The following is an 18,264-nucleotide window of genomic DNA, read 5'->3' on the forward strand; positions in this document are numbered from 1 at the left end:
AAGTTTTAACTTTAACATCAACATCATTTCAGCCACCCCATAATTTTTTTTCCACAGAGAAAAAAAATCAACAAAAATGAATATCTTCTTTATAAGACAATTTCTGAGTGATGTAAAGCACATTACTGACCTCAATCTCAAAGAAAAGGAGGTGTTAGTCACTTGGTCATGTCTGACTTTTTGGGACCCACCCCCCCGGACTGTAGCCCACCAAACTTTTCTGTCCATTCTCCAGGCAAGAATAATGGAGTGGGTTGCCATTCCCTTCTTCAGGGGATCTTCCCAACCCAAGGATCAAACCCAGGTCTCCTGCATTGCAGACAGATTCTTTACTGCACAAATAATAAAACATAGATTTGCATTCGGTGCATACATACATGGTCATGTCTGACTCTTTTGTGACCCCATGGCCTGTAACCCACCAGGCTCCTCTGTCCACAGAATTTTCCAGGCAAGAATACTGGAGTGGGTTGTCATTTCCTTCTCCAAGATATGCATTAGGAAAACTAAGATTAAAATTGATGTGCAATAATTTTTTTAAAGTATTTTTTTGATGTGGACTATTTTAAAAGTCTTTATGTACTTTGTTACAATATTGCTTCTGCTTTATGTTTTGGGGTTTTATTGGCCTCAAGGCATTTGGGATCTTAGCTTTTCAACCAGGGATTGAACCTACACCCCTGGCTTTGAAAGGTGAAGTCTTAACCACTGGACCACCAGGGAAGTCCCCTCATGCAGCAATTTTAAAGCCTAAAATGATCTTACCTTGACAATATCATAGATGTCTCCATCCCCATGGTTGCTTACAGGTATATAATACAAGCCATTGTAAAACATATCTTTCTGAGGAATGCAAGGGTCTAGCTTGCCATCATCAAGGTTGAGACCACGATAGAAATAACCATACAGTTCTGTATTTGGGAGCATATTGTACACCTGGAAGAAAAATATCATGGTTTCTAATTATTTGAAATATTGTTTTTGTAGTGGCAAAATTGGCAATTTTTTGTGCTATAACCATTTATTCTTCATTTAAAAATACATCAACACATAATTATTTTATAATCCTTATACATTTTAATTTATTTTCAGTTTTATATTTTGATATGGTTTAAGGGAAAAAGAGTCCATTAAAAATTTTATTTACTAAAAACAAATAAAAAATTTAAAATCAAGTAAAATGAAGTAAATAAACATGTAAAACAGACAAGTTGCTATGTTTCCATGAATAAGCATAATAATCAAATCTGAATCTGTTTCCAGGCAGCCAAGGCAAAAAAGAAACTATTCAATATGTAAATTTCATTATCAAAAATAGAAAAGCATATATTCTAGTAACACATAATATATAATTGCTCATATATGATTTAAAAAAATTTTATTGGAGTATAGTTAATTTACAATGTTGTGTTAGTTTCAGGTATATAGCAAAGTGATTAAATTACACATGTACCTATATTCACTTTTTTTTCAGATTCTTTTCTAATATAGGCCATTACAGAGTATTGAGATGCGTTTCCTGTGCTATACAGCAGGGTCTTATAAATTACCTATTTTATATATGCTATGTTATGCTATGCTAAGTCACTTCAGTCGTGTCCGACTCTGTGTGACCCCATAGACAGCAGCCCACCAGGCTCCCCCGTCCTTGAGATTCTCCACACAAGAACACTGGAGTGGGTTGCCATTTCCTTCTCCAATACATGAAAGTGAAAAGTGAAAGTGAAGTTGCTCAGTCCTCTCCGACTCTTAGCGACCCCATGGACTGCAGCCTACCAGGCTCCTCCATCCATGGGATTTTCCAGGCAAGAGTACTGGAGTAGGGTGCCATTGCCTTCTCCGATTTTATATATAGTAGTGTATATATTGAACCGTGAACTTCCAGATGTTCAAGCTGGTTTTAGAAAAGGCAGAGGAACCAGAGATCAAATTGCCCACATCCGCTGGATCATTGAAAAAGCAAGAGAGTTCCAGAAAAACATCTATTTCTGCTTTATTAACTATGCCAAAGCCTTTGACTGTGTAGATCACAATAAACTGTGGAAAATTCTGAAAGAGATGGGAATACCAGAACACATGACCTGCCTCTTGAGAAACCTATATGCAGGTCAGGAAGCAACAGTTAGAACTGGACATGGAACAACAGACTGGTTCCAAATAGGAAAAGGAGTACATCAAGGCTGTATATTGTCACCCTGCTGATTTAACTTCTATGCTGAGTACATCATGAGAAACGCTGGACTGGAAGAAGCACAAGCTGGAATCAAGATTGCTGGGAGAAATATCAATAACCTCGGATATGCATATGACACCACCCTTATGGCAGAAAGTGAAGAGGAACTCAAAAGCCTCTTGATGAAGGTGAAAGTGGAGAGTGAAAAAGTTGGCTTAAAGCTCAACATTCAGAAAACGAAGATCATGGCATCCGGTCCCATCACTTCATGGGAAATAGATGGGGAAACAGTGGAAACAGTGTCAGACTTTATTTTTTTGGGCTCCAAAATCACTGCAGATGGTGATTGCACCCATGAAATTAAAAGACGCTTACTCCTTGGAAGCACAAGTTATGACCAACCTAGATAGCATATTCAAAAGCAGAGACATTACTTTGCCAACAAAGGTCTGTCTAGTCAAGGCTATGGTTTTTCCAGTGGTCATGTATGGATGTGAGAGTTGGACTGTTAAGAAAGCTGAGCGCCAAAGAATTGATGCTTTTGAACTGTGGTGTTGGAGAAGACTCTTGAGAGTCCCTTGGACTGCAAGGAGATCCAACCAGTCCATTCTGAAGGAGATCAGCCCTGGGGTTTCTTTGGAAGGAATGATGCTAAAGCTGAAACTCCAGTACTTTGGCCACCTCATGCGAAGAGTTGACTCATTGGAAAAGACTGATGCTGGGAAGGATTGAGGGCAGGAGGAGAAGGGGACAACAGAGGATGAGATGGCTGTGTAGACACAACAACTAAACAACAACAACAAGAAATATCAATACCATATTCCAACAGAGCTCCTACTGTTGAGAAGTTGGAGAAGGAAATTTTAAGAAACTACATGAAGGAAAGAAAAGACTAGCATGGAGAAATTGGAGGATACACACACTAGTCAACTCCAGATGAAAGAAAGTACAACATTAAGTGTCAAAGCATGAATCATGGCCTTTGGATTTAATAAGAGAGGGGCTTAAAATATATGGGCCTGGAAGTGGCAGCTTCCAAACCTTGCGGTTGATGGGACATAATCAGATCTTTAGAGGAAGGAAAAGATGCAACTTCAAAATGTGAGAACGTACTTGCAGGGCAAGAATAGAAACACAGACATAGAGAACTGGGATGATTGAGAGAGCAGCACTGACAGATATATGCTACCATGTGTAAAACAGAGAGCTAGTGGGAAGATTCTGTACAGTCCAGGGAGCTCAGCTCAGTGCTCTGTGAGGGATGCTCTGTAGAGGGATGGGATGGGGACACCAGGGAGGGAGTATATGTACACATATAGCTGGTTCACCTTGTTGTATACTGGAAACTAACATTATATTGTAGCAATTCTATTTCAATTAAAAATAAATTTTAAAAAAGAGTGATGGGAAATATATATACATATAACTGATTCACTTTGTTGTATAGTAAAAACTAATATAACATTGTAGAGCAATTATACTCCAATTAAAAAAAAAGTAAAAGCAAATGAAAGAAAATGGGAAATTAAAATATCCAATAGCTTTTAATTGAGATGACTTTGATGAAATATTCTGAAATTGCTGGTTTGGAAATGCTTATGAAAATATAAGATCTATTAACAGATAACAGAATGTCCAAGCATACTCTTTGATACTGAGATTTAACTCTAGGTTTTCATATATATGGTTACATCTACAGTTGTATAATCCCTAACCCATTATAATTATCCATAGAATTCTTTATTGTTGTGAGTCCTGAGCCATCCAAGAAAAATAATTAAGTGTGAAATCCATAGAAAGACAAAGAAAGACAATGTTTGACATTTTTAACCTGATCCATTTCAAATAAAAATATAATCTGGAGCGTAAGACTTGAGGAAATCTGAGAACTTACACTTTCCGCCGACAGCTGTTGTTCTGACTTCAATAGGAGAACGCTTTTATCCACAGCCCGGAGGGCACAGACCGAGTCAGGGGATGCCTGAAGATGGAGATCAGTGCTGGAGCCCGGTAGTCCCTGCTCCTTCGAGAACTTTATGCTAACCTAAAATTAAGGAAGAAAAGGAATGAGTAAGATTATTTTACATGAAAATGTTGGGTTCACCAAGCATTTCATTCATGGTTTTCCATAGCATCTTATAGAAAACCCAAAAAAATTTTTTGGCCAACCCAGTGGTTGGACTATGTCTGATCTTTTCCAAGTAAATCTTTATAGATTTCTGTACCTTTATTTCTCTTGCCCACTCTCCCCCTTAATTCTCCATCCTCACATGCACACCACCTTCACCAACCCTCGTGCCATCTCAGGATTGGCACTGCTGTCAAAAGTGGTTCATTCTGTTTGATGATTCATCACCTAATAACTGAGCTGTACCAATGCTGATTGTGAGATGACCGTGTAAAGGTTAATAAGCAGTCAAAAAACAAGGAGACACCAGGGAGTAAACTGCCCACCCCTCTCACTCAGAACATGCAAGAAATAGAAGAGACCTCACCTTGTTTTTAAAGCATTTTTCCACCTGGAATTTGACACTGTCAGCTACGATTTCCCCACTGGGGTGAAGAGTGTAGACAAGCATGACAGCCACAGGAGCCAGATCAGCACTGACATTGATGGGGAAGGAGATGTTTCCCTTCCAGGCTGTGTAAATATGAGAGATGAGCAGCAGACACAGTACCAGAAGTTTCCTGACTCACTGGGTACACTTAGATAAAAAAGAATGGCTTATGGATAGAAAGAGCAAATTGGACTTTATTTTAAAGGAAGATCAATTAATCGATAAATTGTGTGCATTCTCACTTGCTAACTCATGTCCAACTCTTTGAAACGCCATAGACGGTAACCCACCAGGTTTCTCTGTCCATGGGATTTTCCAGGCAAGAATGCTGGAGTGGGTAGCCATTTTCTCCTCCAGGGAATCTTCCCAACACGGGGATCGAACCCACATCTCCTACATTGACAGGTGGATTCTTCACTATTGAGCCATCTGGGAAGCCCCAATCAATCAATGAATGGGAAGTACATATATGAAAGAAGACTGCATAATTTAGACAATAGCAATGTTTGAGTTTTGGACATCACTTTTTCCATATTGTACCTGGTAGCCTAGCAATCATAGAAACAAGTTGAAATCTCTTTCACTGAAATATTTAGCAGGTTACCCTGGGCCTCTATCCACAAATTGTAATGCTAAGTGCCCTTCCTAACTGCTTGACTAGAATCACAGTAACATTTCTTTAAAAGACAGAAAAATGAAGGTAGAGCACATGTTTAAAAAAAAAAGTCAATGCTTTATATACACCTTTGTTTCTGATCTCCTTCTGTCCACTGAGGAAGATTGCTCCTTTCACCATAACCTGTGCAGAACAAAGAAAACACAGCATGTGATAGCATGTTAGATAATATGGAATATGGACTTAAAAATATATTCACAACCTAAAAGTTGAGAGTTATACCTTATTTGCTGGGAATTTTTAGGATTTCAATCCTGGGAGAAAGCATTTCAAGTAAAACTGAGAGACCTGCTCTGAGGAGCTGAGGGAAATCTTGCAACAAAATGCAGGTACATCAAAAGGTTATTGTTAATTAATGAAAACCAGATATCCCAAGTTAAGGAATTTAGCACTTTTCGATGTATGGGAAGATGCAAGATCTGGGCTCACTGAAATCATTCCTCTGATAAGTACCCAACTATCTGGGTCTAATATCCTGTATTTTCATTTCTCAGGTTTCCTCAGGGCTCACTCACTTCCTCAGTCACTTCCTGCAGTGAGTGACTACAGTCTGGTGGCTTCTCAGTTCAGTTCAGTCGCTCAGTCGTGTCCGACTCTTTGCAACCCCATGGACTGCAGCACACCAGGCCTCCTTGTCCATCACCAACTCCCAGTATTTTTTCTTTACCAAGTCCCCTCAGGGCTCACCAGCTCACTAACTATGGTGGCTACAGCTGCTTATGACTGTGACATTCTTTGTTTACTGATATGGCAGGAAATATTCAATTGCTCAGGTATCATGTTGTTATTATATAATGAATGACCTAATCATAATTCTATAAGATAAAGTAGTTTTTACAAACAAATATGAAAAACGGGCTCTTTCACAACTTGGGAAGGAACAGAGCAAGTGACCACAGTTGACTGAGAGCTGATTATGGAGGGGTGAATAAAGCCCTGAAACCGTTGAGACTAACTGGCTTCAAATAAGCCAAGTCATTTCACCTCTTTGCCCCTGTCCCCTTATTTATAAAAAGAAGATACTCACAGGGCTAATTAATGAGTTAATTAAAAAAAAAAAAAAAAACCCCTTATAACACTGCCTGACATGTAATACTTACCCTTGGAGCAAAGTCTTTTGTTTTTCCTTCCAGTGACAAATATATAGCTGGGGAAGTTAAGGCTTAGAGAGTTTAAACAATCTGCCAAAGATCAGCTAGCTCACCTAATACATAGGAGAGGGGAGAGGATTCCAGTCAGGAGTCCTAATTCCCAAGTTTGTAGCTTTTCACCTTTCCATAACCTTATAGAGACAAAACGGATAGGGCCAGAACCAAAAGGGCTAATTCTTTTATTGCTCATCAAAGTCAACCTCCTACTTTGCTCTCTGGTAGCTGTAGTAGCTGTGTAATACTTCATTTTCCTGAAGGGTATGCATTTACTTAATGTGAGTTAGAACTGAATGCATAAAATAGCAGACTCTGAGTAATAAAATTTTCCAGGAACAGATTCACAGACTTAAAGAATGAATTTATGGTTGCCCTGGAAGGGGGAAATGTTGGGGGGAAAGGGATAATTAGGGAGTTTGGGCTGGACATGTACACACTGCTGTATTTAAAATGGATAACCAATAAGCACCTACTGAACAGCATAGCAAACTCTGCTCCATGTTATGTGGCAACCTGGATCGGAAGAGGATTTGGGGAGAATGGATACCTGTATATGTATGGCTGAGTCCTTTCGCTGTTCACATGAAACTATCACAACACTGTTAATCAGCCGTCAGTCAGTTCAGTTCAGTTGCTCAGTCGTGTCTGACTCTTTGCGACCCCATGAATCGCAGCACGCCAGGCCTCCCTGTCCATCACCAACTCCCGGAGTTCACTCAGACTCATGTCCATCGAGTCAGTGATGCCATCCAGCCATCTCATCCTCTGTCATCCCCTTCTCCTCCTGCCCCCAATCCTTCCCAGCATCAGAGTCTTTTCCAATGAGTCAACTCTTTGCATGAGGTGGCCAAAGTACTAGAGTTTCAGCTTCAGCATCATTCCCTCCAAAGAAATCCCAGGGCTGATCTCCTTCAGAATGGACTGGTTGGATCTCCTTGCAGTCCAAGGGACTCTCAAGAGTCTTCTCCAACACCACAGTTCAAAAGCATCAATTCTTTGGTGCTCAGCTTTCTTCACAGACCAACTCTCACATCCATACATGACCACTGGAAAAACCATAGCCTTGACTATACGGACCTTTGTTGGCAAAGTAATGTCTCTGCTTTTGAATATGCTATCTAGGTTGGTCATAACTTTCTTTCCAAGGAGTAAGCATCTTTTAATTTCATGGCTGCAGTCACCATCTGCAGTGATTTTGGAGCCCCCCAAAATAAAGTGTGACACTGTTTTCCCATCTATTTCCCATGAAGTGATAGGACCAGATGCCATGATCTTCGTTTTAAAGAAAAAGTTTAAAATAAATACATAATTAAGCTTTTTGACCTTGGAAAAACTGAAATGACCTTGGATATTTTTATGTGTTTATTTCTGGGTTTGTTCTTCGTGGACCCAGTGGTACTCACCCGCAAAAGAAGAAGCTTGGTTCAATCTGATTAACATGGCCCAACTGACGTACAGGTTCTGAGCTGTACTGGGCTAAGCAGACAATTAGACAAGATCCATGAATCGACCCACTGAGACTTACCAAATAGAAGAAGTTGATGTTTGCATTATCCCTGTATGCGTCAGTGTTTAGAGAGTAATGTATAGTAACAATCTTCTCTTGATTGCATCTAAGTTCCTTGGGTTCAGGCTCAATCATCAGGAAGCTGCTGGTTCGCGAGTAGAAGCGTTGGACTGAGAAATGGCCATCCATGTACTCTGGAATTAACCAGCTTGGAAGGTAGCAGCTTTGTGGTCTGATATATACGGCCTGAGAAGATAAAGGAAAGCAAATGGGTTGTAGAGGTATAAAGATCTTCCAGGGACAGTCATTATTATAGAATGGAAAGCCTCTTATCTCTTCAGGACAGGGAAGAATCTTAGCTTGTGGTTAACATTTCAGAGTTGTTACTGGCAGTAAAATAATAAGAGCACTCCCCTCTTTTCATATATAAAACATGACCTTAGTTGTATGTCTATTTCATCAGGCCTACAATGAGTTGTTTCTCTCACTTTGTCATTGAAGTCAACATTAGGCCTTGTGTCTTTCAGCTACATTTGAACACTAACCAATTGTTTAAATGCAAAATTCTGTTTAAACAGAAGAGGAGAAATCATAGTATCTCTCTTATCTATGCACAAAATGGTCAAAGGAAAGAAGCCAAATCATCTTTATGAGCTATTTCTACTTTCTCAGAGGAAAATATTGGTTATTGGAGAATTTGTAATAATAGTAATTGGCTGTTATCTTGAATAAGTATTCTTATGTATTATTTAATGAACAAACATAAAATACACTAAACGTTAAAGTGTATTAAAATGTATTTTCAATGCGAAGTATCTTTTAAGAGATTTCTAATCTCCAAAATTCCTAACATTCATTTCTTCTGTGGGATCTCATCCACTCTGATGTCTTACTTTCAGACGAAACTCCGGATCAAATATATCAGAAGTATCAATGGAAAACTGAGCTTCACCATTCTCATCTGTGGTGTAGTTTCCTACCAATCTGTCATTAAGCTCCAACTGCAATAACTTGTTCACCACTGGAACATTATTAGGGCCGGAAAATTTAAGCTGCACACACACAAAAAAAGAAGCATTAATTTTTTAAATTAAAATGTCCTATTTCTACCAAGAAAGCATTTTCTATTTGCAAATGTGATTGTTTATTTGTAATTATCTTAAATTCCATTAGGCAGAAAGACGTTCTATTGAAAAATTTTTGATATGGAGATACCTATAATTGTATCTATTGCTTTCTTTCAGCCTAGGACTTTTTCCAATATATCATATACAGTCATGCTACACATGTGTTCTGAAAGTAGGAAAAAAGTGTTCAGAAATTTTCAAAAGGCAACCTATGACCTAAGAAAATCAAATGAAAACACTTTTTTTTTCAAACCCACAGTTCCAAAATAAGAAATTCCTCTTCTATAGAAAGGGTCCATGTTCTCGAAGCTCACACTTCCAAGCACTGGAGTGATAAAAATAGAAGACTTTTCGCTGATCTGCACACCTGCAAGAAATGAAAAGCAGTGTTATGGGAAATATATCATTTGATCAAGAATTTCAGAAGAACAAATAACTTCGATTTTGTTTGTATATGTGCAAATGCATATACACAAAATTATATTCTTGTTGTACATTAAAAAGGAGGTGTGGGTGCTAGGAGCAGGCTACAGAGTACTATTAGGTTATATAATTCATCAAGCTGAATAATGTAATTAGCATGAAAATATTTGAATCAGAAACAGGAGAGAACACTCAATGTCCTTCCTCCTACCATTCTAGTCATTTCTGGCTTGGAACTCTTCTTATGATGGAGAATACCATAGCAATTTCAAAAATAAGGCTTTCACTTCCAAAATTATTATTAGCCGGCAAGGTAACTGTTTTCACATTTTTTCCAGATTCACAAAAATATATCTGATAGCAAAGTAAGTAGAAATGTGTTGTGATACCAAAAAGGCATGTCATAAACAGAGGCAAGCACATGTAAGTTACAATATAAATGTGTCAAGCATCTATTATGAAGGCCATTATAATATTTATCAAGTAGATTCACACAAAGAAGTTTATAAATAATATTATCTCAATCATTTTTAGGAGAAGGCAATGGCATCCCACTCCAGTACTCTTGCATGGAAAATCCCGTGGACAGAGGAGCCTGGTAGACTGTAGTCCATGGGGTCGCTGAGAGTCGGACAGGACTGAGCGACTTCACTTTCACTTTTCACTTTCATGCATTGGAGAAAGAAATGGCAACCCACTCCAGTGTTCTTGCCTGGAGAATCCCAGGGATGGCAGAGCCTGGTGGGCTGCCGTCTATGGGGTCGCACAGAGTCGTACACGACTGAAGCGACTTAGCAGCAGCAGCAATCATTTTTAAGTAAGAAGAAATAGTAACTGAATCTGGTTTTACTACCTCAAATTAAATCTCGCATTCCTCTTTTTCTGTTTCATTTTTTAAACAAATATTTATTGTACCCTCACTATGTGCAGATTTTTCACTAATGATTTTTGCCTCTGCAAATGTATCCAGTTGTATTAAATTGGAAGTTGGCAAAGTTCTATAAAGGTTCTGATAGTTATTATTCTAAGCCCACGATTCACAAGCCCCTCTCACAGCTACTCAATTTTGTTGTCACTCTTATGCAAGGTGCGTAAATATGGTCGTATTCCAATATAACTTTATTTACGTAAACAGGCAAAGAGCTGGATTAGACTTACTAGATGTAGATTGTGAAATATGCATTAAATAAAAAACTAGGCCCTGGCAGTTGATTATCACACAAAATTATAAACAGACACCTAATTTTTTCACCTGTCAAGCCCCTCTGTCTTATTGATGCAAGCACAGATGAGATATAAACGTAGAGCATTTACTTAATAATTTTAAGTATTATTAGGAAAATCTTATTCAAAAGCAACACTCAAGTTGACCTATTGGCAATGTACTCCACATGTTGAACAATTATTGATCTGTATTTCGTGAACATTGTTAACTCAGTAAACATCTCTCAGGAAGCTGCATATAGCCCCAGATTGCCCATAAAACAGGAGCATTACCTGTCCCAATTTCTGTAACAGTTGTGGTGATATAAAATGACATGAAAAGTCCAGAACGGTAGAGTTGGAAGACTTTTGTATTTACAATTTGAGAAACACAACCATTTTTCAACTGAAAAGAAGAGAAAGTGTAATGAAAAGGTTAGGGATTTAAAAGTCTCTAAAAATATATGGAGTTTCAGCACAGATATATAGCTCCCTCAATTGCTCCATGGCTCCATCTCACAAACTTGGTGAGATGACCAAGAATTACAGAACAAGGAGGAGGAGGTTGGGGGGAGTTTCATCAGTAATGAAAACAAAGTGGAAGTAATGCACATTTTACAGATTTCAGGGATATTCTCCTGGAGACATTGATGGGAACAAATTTAAGAATGAAAAATGGATCTGAATAATATTTTAGGATTGAGAAATTAAAATCTCCTTAATATTTGAGAAGTATTAAGAACAGAATATGTGACACCAAAACACTTCAAGGTAAATTGTTCATTTAAAAAAGGAAAAATCTGGTGCATGTATACAATGAAATATTACTCAGCCACAAAAAGAAGGAAATAATGCCATATTCAGCAACACGGATGGACCAGGAGATTATCATACTAAGTGACGAAAGTTAGAAAAAAGATGAATATGTGATTTCATGTGGAATCTAAAAAAGAGAATACAAATGAACTTATTTATGAACTAGAAACAGACTTACAGACATAGAAAATAAACTTGTGATTATTAAAGGGGAAGGGGGGAGGGGTAAGAGGTTTGGGATTACAATATATACACTATTTATATACAGATAGTTAATCAACAAGGATCTTCTGCATAGTATAGGAAACTATACTCAGTATGTTATAATAACCTATAAGAGAAAAGAATGTAAAAGAAGAATACAAAAGAAATAATACATGTATTTATATATACGTGTGCAAGTGAATCACTTTGCTGTACATATGAAATTAGCATGACATGGTAAATCAACTATATTTCAATAAAGATTTTAAAATTGCTACCAGTGTAAAATGAAATGAAATAAAGCAAAATCTGTAGATAATATTTCAGTAGCGACAAGAGTAATTAGAGAGATATAGATTTAACTCTATTTTAAAATATAGTGTTTATTAATTTCAAATGTAAAACATTAGAGGTATATATCAATTCATTGAACCTCAGAACCATGTTATGAACAAGTCACTATTATCATCTCCTTTATATGGATAAATGAACGAAGCCCAGGTTGGCTATATAATCTGCCCAGTGTTACACAGTTGGGAGGTGGTGGAGCTAACCAGGCATTCTGATTCCAGAGTATGTGGTGCTCTGAACTATCAGCTATAAAATCAACAACAACAGAAAAGGTCAAGTTTGTCTGTTTAAAATACAAATGAAAAAGAAATAATAAAAAGTAATCAGAAGAACTTTAATTGCTTTGAAATTATAAGGAAAAAATTTTCAGTCATCCCTGAGTCAAAGAGACTACGTGAAGTAAATCAATAATAATCTAGATGTTGCCATTGTCAAGGGACAAATACTTGCATCAAAATCTTTGCTGTTATGTTGTGATTAACTGAAAATGTAAAAACACTGAATTTTTTTTTTAAACAAGAAGCAACTAACATTTTTTGAACTAATAAAATAAACTAAAATTTTAAGGAAAAGAGTAACATGAAAATGAAAATAAGTTATACAGAAACAGAAAGTACTGTTAGGAAAAAGGTGAAAGCAGAAGTTAAAGACTAACAAAATAGATGAACATTTTTATGAGATGATTTAGGAGGGCAAAATTGTACAAGAGGTAGATACTAACACAGATGAAAATCCACCTGGAAGAAAAGAAAATTATTTTAGAACTTAATAAAAATTATATGTTGATTAGATACATTTTTAAAATCTTATAAGATAGCTACATGTATAATACAATGGCAGGTAAGATATTTTTCTAGGGCTGAGAGCCCATAAACATTAGGAGCTCTGGTATTTCAAAAATACCACAAATATTTAAATAAAAACTTGAAAAAATTTTGCTTTGAGACTAGAGGGTACTTTTTTTTTGGCTGCATTGGATCTTTCTTGTGGCATGCAGGTTCTTCGTTGCTGTGTGCAGGCTTTTTCTAGTTCTGGCAAGAGGGTTAGAGGGCAATATTCATAAAACAAGAAAGTTTCCATTTCACAGCAACAGGAAAAACAGGTATCATTAAGAGTTCTCAAACAAGAAGTCCAAACTGATAACAAAAATATGAAAATATGCTCAAACTCATGAGTTATTGCTGTTGTTGATTAGTATCAGTCATGTCTGACTCTTTTGTCTATAGCTCACCACGCTCCTCTGTCCACGGGATTTTCCAGGCAAGAATACTGGAGTGGGTTGCCATTTCCTTCTCCAGGGGATCTTCCTGCCCAGGAATGGAACCCACATCTCCTGAATTAGCAGGTTGGTTCTTAACCACTGAGCCACCAGGGAAGCCCAAAACTCACTAGTAATGCAAGTTAAAACAAGCTAAATTTTTGTCTACCAAAATGGCAAAATTCATGTATGGCTGGCAGTAATATTTTTTAAAAATTAAATCTATAAATGATTATATCTATCCACCTATTTATCTACTTTGACTCAGGAAATCTGCTCCTAGGGATCTATTTCAAATAAATAAAACTTCTCATACATAAAAATATTTTTAGCAGATTATTTATTGTTGCATTTTTCACACCGGGGAAAAATTAAACACTAGTTGAATGAAATCCCCATCACTTGGGTAAAATGGCTGACAAAATTATAACCACACCGTAGAATAATGTTCTCTGATGTGAAAGAATTCCATTCAGTCTTTTTTAGTCTGCAATCCCTACCTAAATATAGGTTTCTGTCTGTATTAACCAAATATCGATATTCACCAAAAAGACTAAGTAATTTTCTGTTCAAAAATTCAGTGAGATTAGGACAAACAATTAAAATACAAACTGTATGCTGTAAACACATTTCGCTTTTGAAGTCTAAAGGTGATCCTCAAAGGGATGCTCATGATCATTAATGTTATGATACTATAAACTGAAAAAGCAAATGGTGGCTTCAAAAGTGAACTTCAAATCTAAGGTAATCAAATAGATACTCTGAATTACAGCTTTTTGCAAGTGAACTTTTTTCATAAAGACAATTCTAGGTGGCATGGTGAGTGCCATCAGGGATTTATTTATGTAAAGGATAGTTTATGATACTCCAAAGAAAGATCAGAGAGGTCACCTAAACAGTATAAACAAAAAAGACAATAAGATCTTTCAAATTCTAAAAATTCTATGAATATATAGGTGAAGCGCAATGAACTTGGCCTAGAGAATGAATTATACCTTAAATTTTCTTCTCATTCTTTACCTCACCCATGTACAACCTCCATTATCCACAACATGAAAATAGTGTTGTTCAGTCTCTTTTATAAATGGAATCAAAGAAAGAATAATATTGAAAATGAGCAAGAATTAATTTTTTGGAGTAAAGATCATGATCTGTACCTGTGCAACAAACTGTTCACATATTTCATTCTTGTCTTTCTCACAAGCCACAGAGGAAAAAAATCCCCTGCACACCTGAACTTGGACTTTCCCATGTACAGGTTGGCCAAAGGTATACCTAGGAGGATAAGACATACTGGTAATATGAACAATACCACGGTCATATTTCATGGTCTCTTATTCATAAGTTATATATGAAATCTCTAAGCTATGTCTACCCAACAACCAAATTCAATTAGGAAGCTCATCTATTTGCACTCTAATTTAGATTAAATTAGACATTTAATCTGTTAGGAAGATTCAGTTGTTTTTTTTAAAAATCAAATTCAAAGTAATGTAAAATTCAAAATCTCAGTGACTTGGACTTAATGATCAAATTGAGTTTCAAAAGTTATATTTTAATCTGATAAAAATATTTTAAAAACTGCTTGCAACACTTGCTCTAGCACAAAAGATATATACACATAAATAAATTACTCAGGATCATGAAGTACTTCTTGATTAATATTTTAAATAACACTTCTCATTTCTCACTCAGTAAATATAAAAGGATTGGCATATACTGGATATGCTCTGACCAAAAGTATAATGTCTTTTGGGTGCATGTGTTGGCACCCCACTCCAGTACTTTTGCCTGGAACATCCCATGAACGGAGGAGCCTGGTAGGCTGCAATCCATGTGGTCGCTAGAGTCGGACACGACTGAGCGACTTCACTTTCACTTTGCATTTTCATGCACTGGAGAAGGAAATGGCAACCCACTCCAGTGTTCTTGCCTGGAGAATCCCAGGGACGGGGAAGCCTGGTGGGCTGCCGTTTGTGGGATCGCACAGAGTCGGACACGACTGAGGCGACTTAGCGGCAGCAGCAGCAGTGCTTAGTTGCTCAGTCGTGTCCGACTCGTAGCAACTCTAGGGACTGCAGCCTGCCAAGCTCCTCTGTCCATGGAGATTCTCCAGGCAGGAATCTCCAGGAGTGGGTTGCCATGCCCTCCTTCATGGGATCTTCCCAACCCAGAGACTGAACCCAGGTCTCCCACATGGCAGGCAGGTTCTTTACTGTCTGAGCCACTAGCAAAGTCTGTCTTTTGGGGTGGGATTAAATAAATATTTCATTTTCTCCCCAAACACACAAAAGACTATAATACAAGCTTTTTAAAGACTCAAAGGCAAATATGTTGATTGTTTGAGCTTTGGCTTATTTAAGGATCCCTTCTACTAGTATTTAGAAAAACAAATATAAAATCAGTATACAGTAAAACTGAATATTATTAAATGTATTGATTATAATATTTTTTTTAGTAGTTGGACATTGGTGTTTACATATATCATTTATTTTTTCCAGTGATCCTAAGATGTAAGTGTGTTATCTCATTTAATGGATTAGTAAATTGAGATCTAGTATCTCTCTTCTCCACATTGTAACTGATGGAACTAAAATTCAAACTCAGATATTCCTTAGGCCACAATCCATGTTCTTTCTCTTCCACTAATCTATTTAAAAATTCTCAATGCTTCTGATATTTTAACTCAATCCAACTCACTATAATCTGTCAACTCTAAATATCAATTACAAGTAAAATAGAGTCAAGACTCTAAACAGGTCACAAATGTTATACCCCAGCATATCTTATTTCCTTCTTTTTACTGTCTTTTATTTATCAGATAAAACTTATTGCATTATCACCTACAAATTGACATATACCCACAAGATATGTAGCTTAAGTTTACATACAGATCAGAATAAACATTTTCCTTTTATAATCTGAAAAGTTTTTGGTGAATACTAATGCAGTTTATTAAAATACTTTTGCCTGTGGGCGATTTTCTTCCTTCTTAAAAGCTTAATTCATCTCTGAGGTGGTTTGCTGAAATAATCTAATTTGTTGTTGTTTCCTCTGGCTGTTCCAAGCTAAGTCCCAGAGAATGGTTAAGAAACAATGATTCAGTATTGTGCAATCTTAATTGTTGGCAACTCACTGACTGATGTTATTTTCTGGACACAGTGATTCATTCATCATGTTCTCTTAGCCTGCACAGAAATAACCATGGAGAGCAAGCTTAGCTCTGCTCTCAACTCTCTAGTCCTGTTGCAGGATTTGATTATTGCTGATACTGACAACACTGTTTAATGTCAGATCTGAGTAGAATATAACATTAAGGAAGTTTTAATAAATCCTAATTCCATATCAACATTTCAATAAATCCCAGCTCCATGTCAATAAATAAATAAATCTCAATTCCATATCAACATTTAGCTTTTAGGAAGTCTTTGGAAGGTGATACTTGATAAATATTTTGACTACCCCGATAAAATGCATTGCAGTTTTTCAACATACCATTTAGCAGATAAATTATAGACGTTAATCCCACTGACAATTCTGGTTTTCTGTGTGATTTTTCTAGTGAAACCAGTTTAGGATCCTTATATTGATTATCCCATTATTTTTAACACAGATAATCTATAATATCTCATACATTACATTTACAAAATTCTGGCACATGATCAGCTATTCTTCACTGAAACTCAGAAAAATATGATTGTTTTCCTAGAGTCTAAAGAACATTTTTTTTTAAAGACTAGAAACTGTTTCTAAGATTCTTTATGGTATTCTCAGCAAAATCCCCATGTTTCTACCAGGCTGCCCTTTACCAATGTATCTTTAATATACTACTGAAAATATTCAAAGGCAAGTACTTTTCATGTCATTAGTTAAATAAACAATGTTTAACAAATATGGCAAATATTAACATTTTCAATTGTTTATATAAAGTATAATAGAGGTCTTGGTTAGGAGAGAAACTGAACTTAGATAGCCTAGGTCTAAATTGTAGTTCTTCCATCAAAAAACCCCATTAATGTTGATAAGTTATTTAAATTCTCTGTCTCATTATCTTTCTTTATAACATTGAATTGATAATAGCTCCTTTCTCACAGTGACATGGTGAGAAAGTTAACAAATGTAATGCTTAGCACATTCATTGGCATTCAATAAATATTAGATCTTTTTTTTTTAACTATAATTAGAAATTTGAGGAAAGGCAAGGCATTAGAAATAATCCCCTCAAAAGAAAATAACAATTTCTCAAGTCACATAGGAATTCCTTTTTTACATCAAGTGGATTCAAATTAGTTAAAATTAAATTGATAAAATGCCTTTTTCTCCACTATGATATTTTCAGTATTTCTTTCTTTCTTTTTTTTTTTAGTGAAAACATCCACTGATGGTGAAGATTCAATGAGGCAAGGTGCTTTAGACAAGCTGTCGGAATCGTCCTTGGGCACAATATACTTAGTGATCAATATGGCAGTCAAAAAACTAAAAGAATGTTGCACATTTGTCAGAGTATTGTTACACTTTTGTTGTAGTGAATCCAATTCTGGAAATTGTTCTTAAGTAAATAATTTTTAATTAAAATGCTATATTTTATACACAAAGACATTACTATAACTTTATTTGTCACTGGGAAAACAAAATCAAACAGGCTGCATGTCATATAATAAAAGAGTGGTTAGATAAATTTGGTATAGCCACATAGAGATATGTTTATGCAGAGAGGAATTGGAATACATGAAAAGCCTGGCACTATATAGTGACAGGTTTTCTTAACTGGAGTGGGTAAAAAAGTATAATTGTTGAAAGTTCTCATGAAAGACCAGAGA

General features: G+C 36.4%; 1 protein-coding gene and 1 long non-coding RNA gene across 2 annotated transcripts; one reads left to right on the forward strand and one right to left on the reverse strand.

Annotated features, from left to right (window-relative positions):
* Positions 1-7,877: 7,877 nt before the first annotated feature.
* On the reverse strand, positions 7,878-10,084 carry LOC113892428 (ovostatin homolog 2-like). The gene is made up of 3 exons (XM_027541263.1): positions 9,447-10,084; positions 8,956-9,114; positions 7,878-8,308 (listed from the first exon to the last, which is right to left on the reverse strand). Exons 1-3 carry the CDS (start codon positions 9,486-9,488, stop codon positions 7,955-7,957), a joined length of 555 nt encoding a protein of 184 aa, XP_027397064.1. The 5' UTR covers positions 9,489-10,084; the 3' UTR covers positions 7,878-7,954.
* A 3,405-nt stretch (positions 10,085-13,489) lies between these two features.
* LOC113892430 lies at positions 13,490-18,031 on the forward strand. The gene is made up of 2 exons (XR_003511047.1): positions 13,490-13,531; positions 17,811-18,031. It is a non-coding gene; the product is annotated as an uncharacterized LOC113892430 (long non-coding RNA).
* Positions 18,032-18,264: the final 233 nt, after the last annotated feature.

The sequence above is a fragment of the Bos indicus x Bos taurus genome, chromosome 5 (genome assembly GCF_003369695.1).
Source record: "Bos indicus x Bos taurus breed Angus x Brahman F1 hybrid chromosome 5, Bos_hybrid_MaternalHap_v2.0, whole genome shotgun sequence".
Classification (NCBI taxonomy): Eukaryota; Metazoa; Chordata; class Mammalia; order Artiodactyla; family Bovidae; genus Bos; species Bos indicus x Bos taurus.